At 45.1% G+C, this 4,628-nt stretch overlaps 1 protein-coding gene across 6 annotated transcripts in view; it reads left to right on the forward strand.

The window, feature by feature from the left end:
- apbb1 (amyloid beta (A4) precursor protein-binding, family B, member 1 (Fe65)) overlaps positions 1-4,628 on the forward strand; it is a 127,981-nt gene that overhangs the window by 108,531 nt on the left and 14,822 nt on the right. For 4 of the 6 annotated variants that reach the window (XM_043692584.1, XM_043692581.1, XM_043692585.1 and 1 more), the window contains one exon: positions 2,776-2,841. The exons of the other annotated variants lie outside the window; for them this stretch is intronic. In XM_043692584.1, coding sequence (XP_043548519.1) covers positions 2,776-2,841 — 66 coding nt within the window. The remainder of the gene's footprint in view (positions 1-2,775; positions 2,842-4,628) is intronic. 6 annotated transcript variants of the gene reach the window in all.

Genomic DNA, 4,628 nt, shown 5'->3' on the forward strand with positions numbered 1-4,628 from the left:
GGGGTCAGAGGGTCCGGGGAGGGGGGGGGGCGCAGTCAGAGAGGGTCCCAGAGGGAGTGGGTGATGATTGGTGGTTATTGAAGGAGGGAGTAATCTTTAAAGTTAAAAATCACACGATACCAGGTTATAAACCAACAGGTTTACTTGGAAGCACTAGCTTTTTGAGCGCTGCTCCTTCATCAGCTGGTTGTGGAGAATAAGATTGTAAGACACAGAATTTATAGCAAATGTTTACAGAGTGATATAACTGAAATTATATCTTGAACTGCTTTCAGTTATTTCATATGTAAATCACAGAACTTTTTTAAAGTTATATTCTCAAGTTAACTTTATCTGGGCCAACATGACACTAATTGTTAATGTATTTAAAGTGTGAGGTGCCCTGTGTAAGACTGTCTCTAGTCTAAAAAAACAGATTTACAGGATCTTGCATGAATTCATGCAGTGTTTCTGCAAACCAAAATGTAATTCTGCAAGTACAAATTCACCCCACATGCCGAATTACATTTTATTTTGCTCAAAAACTGCATGAATCCATGTAAGATTCTGTAAATCTGTTTTTTTAGATGAGAATCAGTCTGACCATTGTGGCACAGACAGCCTCAACAGGGCAGCTCACACCTTCAATGCATTATCTGGGCCAGTTGTTAAAGTTCACTTGAAAATGTAACTAAAAAAGTTCTTGTGATTTACATATGAAAGAACTGAAACCAGCATGTTCATTCTAAATTGAGAGATTTACTCCACAACCACCTGATAAAGGAGCGGCGCTCTGAAAGCTAGTGCTTCCAAATAAACCTGTTGGACTATAACCTGGTGTTGCATGATATTTTAACTTTGTCCACCCCAGTCCAACACTGGCACCTCCAAATCAGGAGTAATCTTTCACCGTTACAGAGGGCAGGGATGGTGCTGAGTGAGACACTCCTCATCCTGAATCTTAGAGACTATAAGCAGCTTCTGGAGATGGAGATCTCATCTGAAATCATTCAGGAGCACAAGTGATGGAAAGGAAGTGTAATGTTTCTCATCCTTTAATGTGGTTACCCCTTACTTCACTTGCACGGAAGCCTTAGAATACAATGATAGGGCATAAAGAGAGAGGCCATTCAGCCCACCATGACATCTCAGCTCATCTGTTCAGCTCCAGATTAAAGGTATCTGCCAACCCATGACTTGTCAGTTAGTCTCCTATGACAGGTTCTCTCTTCCTGCCTCTATATTCTGGCATCTTCCCTCACAAGGCAGCTAATCACATCCCTATGGTCACTCAGTCGCCCTCTCTGACTTGAACATCTACACAAATATACAGCAGTAGCAGCTCATTGAACCTCCTTAATAACATCAAGACTGATCTGATTGTGACATCACATCCCATCTACCCTGAGAACACTTCACCCTGTTGCCATCCATACAAATGCCAGGTTATGATCAACCCCTATAAAAGACGATCTAACCATTGCCCTTGACAATCAGTGGAGCTAACATCACTGAATCTCCCAGTATAAACATCTGGGGGCTGTCATTGACCAGAAACTGAGCCTGAACTTGCAACATAAACACAATGGCAACAAGGGCAAGTCAGAGGTTAGGAATGTTGTGGCAAGTAACTCCCCTCCTGACTCCCCAAAGCCTGTCCACCATCTTCAAGGCACAAGTCAGGAGTGTGATGGAATACTCCCCACTTGCCTGGATGGGTGCAGCTCCAACAACACTCAAGAAGCTTGACACTGCCCAGGACAAAACAGCCCTCTTGATTGGCACCACATCCACAAATATCCACTCCTTCTATCACTGACTCCCAGTAACAGCAGTGTGTACCATCTACAAGATGCACTGCAGCAATTCACTGAAGATCCTCAGACAGCATCTTCCAAGCCCACGACCACTTCCATCTAGAAGGACAAGGGGAGAACATATATGGGAAAACCACCATCTTCAAATTCCCCTCCAAACCACTCCCCATCCTGACTTAGAAATGTACCACTGTATCTTCACTGTCGCTGGGTCAAAATCCTGGAATTCCCTCCCTAAGGGCATTGTGGGTCTACCTGCAGCACATGCACTGCAGAGGTTCAAGAAGGCAGCTCACCCCCACAATCTCAAGGGGCAACTCGGGATGGACACCAAAATGCTGGCACAGCCAGTGACGCCCACATCCACAAATGAAATTTTAAAAATCTGTCTACTTCTGTCTTAAAGAACTCTGCTTCAGTTTGCTGAACTCAGAAAATATTCCTCCTCATCTCTGTCCAAAATGACATTTTATTTATTTAACTCTGTGAGCCCTGGGTCTAGATTCTTCCACAAGGGGAAATATCTTCTTCACATCCCCTGCCCTGTGAAGACTTCATAGGATTTTGTATGTTTCAGCCGCCTCTTATTCTTCTGAAATCCAGTGGATACAAGCGGAGACTGTCCACATTTTCCTCCTAAGACAACCCACTAATTTCAGGTGTAAGTCTAGTAAGCCTTCTCAGAATTGCTCCCTCATCCCCTTCCTCTCAGTTCCTTGAGAAATATAGCAGCCAATTTGCTCACAGCAGATTGCACAAGCCAAAGGATAATTGTTGATATTTTGGAAAATATTTATTTTTCGTTTGCTTTTCCCTCCCTTCCCACAGCAGTAGAGGCTGACGTGTCTGTACTAACACTGATGTTATCTGTCTTCCCATCCAGCCATGACCTCTAACTTATCACCTCAGTAACATTTTAAAACAAGCAGTTTTTAAAATAAACTCTCAAGATTTCACAAATGACCCTTCCTCTTATCAGACACTAGGCACCTCTGGAGAGCAGGGATGCTGGGAGCCAGTCGTGGGTCAGGGATGCAGAGATCAGGTAGGGAGCTAAACTACTGCCAGACACCAGGAGCTTGAGTTTTTAAGAAGTTCAATACGTGTGTTTGTTGGTTGTAGCTGATGGAGAAATGCTGAATGTATAGCAGCCAACAGGTTCTCCTAGATCCCCACTTTCTCCATGGATTCAGGATGGGTAGCAAATGTTACCCTAGCCAGCGATGCCAGTCCCTGAAAGAATTTTGAAAACATGTTAAACATAAAATACAACTGAATCCTCTTCTTAGCTGGTAAAACTGCTCATTATTGGAGGAAAATCCTGGAGTGCATGGACAAGCTCTTTGTTCCATTTCTTTACTATAAACCACCTTTTCAAACCTCTCCCCACCCAGCCCCTGACCCTCATCCTCATCCTCAGCTCCAATAGGTGTGAAGTCTCATGGAACTTGTTCGTCACCAGATTGAGACTATCCAATTAATGACCTGTGCCACTTCTGTCTCTTCACTGACCTATTTGGGAGGCCTAATAGTATTATCACTGGACTAAGTAATTCAGAGACCCAGATAATGTTCAGGGGACCTTGTTTTGAATCCCATCACAGTAGATGATGGAATTGGAATTAAATTTTAAAAACATAATCTGAAATTAAAGCTAAACAGTAACAACATAACTGGTTCATCTGGTTCACTAATGCCTCTTTAGTGAAGAAAACTTCCATCCCTACCTGGTCTGCCCTATACATGCATCCAAACCAACAGCAATGTGCTTGACTCTGAACTGTCCTACTATCACTGCCTTGCTTCTGTAGCCGTTCATATTTTTGGTCTTTGGGTAATAACGTTATAATGAGAGCTGAAAGGGAATATGTGTTAGAGAAGGATAGAATTTCCACAGCATCGGTTAGGGTCAAATTGCAGGTGTATGTGATAATTGACACAATAATTCACAATTGGTAATGTTAACTCAAATACCTGACCCACATTCTTGACCAAGGGACAGTGCAGCCCTCCCAAAATACAGCACTCCTCAGTACCAACAGTGCGGCATTGCCACAGTACTGACCCTCCAACGGTGCTGCACTCCCTTGGCACTGACCCTTCAACAGTATAGCACTCTCTGTGCTGACCCTCTGACAGTACAGCACTCTCTGTGCTGACCCTCTGACAGTCCAGCACTCTGTGCTGACCCTCTAACAGTACAGCACTCTCTGTGCTGACCCTCTGACAGTACAGCACTCTCTCAGCGCTGACTCTTTGACAGTACAGCACTCTCTCAGCACTGACCCTCCGACAGTATAGCACTCCCTCAGTGCTGACCCTTCGACAGTACAGCACTTCTTAGTGCTGACCCTTCAACAGTATAGCACTCTCTCAGCGCTGACGCTTCGACGGTATAGCACACTCTTAGCACTGACCCTCCGACAGTATAGCACTCCCTCAGTGCTGACCCTTCGACAGTACAGCACTTCTTAGTGCTGACCCTTCAACAGTATAGCACTCTCTCAGCGCTGACCCTTCGACAGTACAGCACTCTCTCAGCGCTGACCCTTCGACAGTACAGCACTCTCTCAGCGCTGACCCTTCGGTACAGCACTCTCTCAGCGCTGACCCTTCGGTACAGCACTCTCTCAGCGCTGACTCTTCGACAATACAGCACTCCCTCAGCGCTGACCCTCCGACAGTACAGCACTCTCTCAGCGCTGACCCTCCGACAGTATAGATTAGATTAGATTACTTATAGTGTGGAAACAGGCCCTTCGGCCCAACAAGTCCACACCGCCCCACCGAAGCGCAACCCACCCATACCCCTAACCTAACACTAAGGGCAAT

Source organism: Chiloscyllium plagiosum, chromosome 6, assembly GCF_004010195.1.
Source record: "Chiloscyllium plagiosum isolate BGI_BamShark_2017 chromosome 6, ASM401019v2, whole genome shotgun sequence".
NCBI lineage: Eukaryota > Metazoa > Chordata > Chondrichthyes > Orectolobiformes > Hemiscylliidae > Chiloscyllium > Chiloscyllium plagiosum.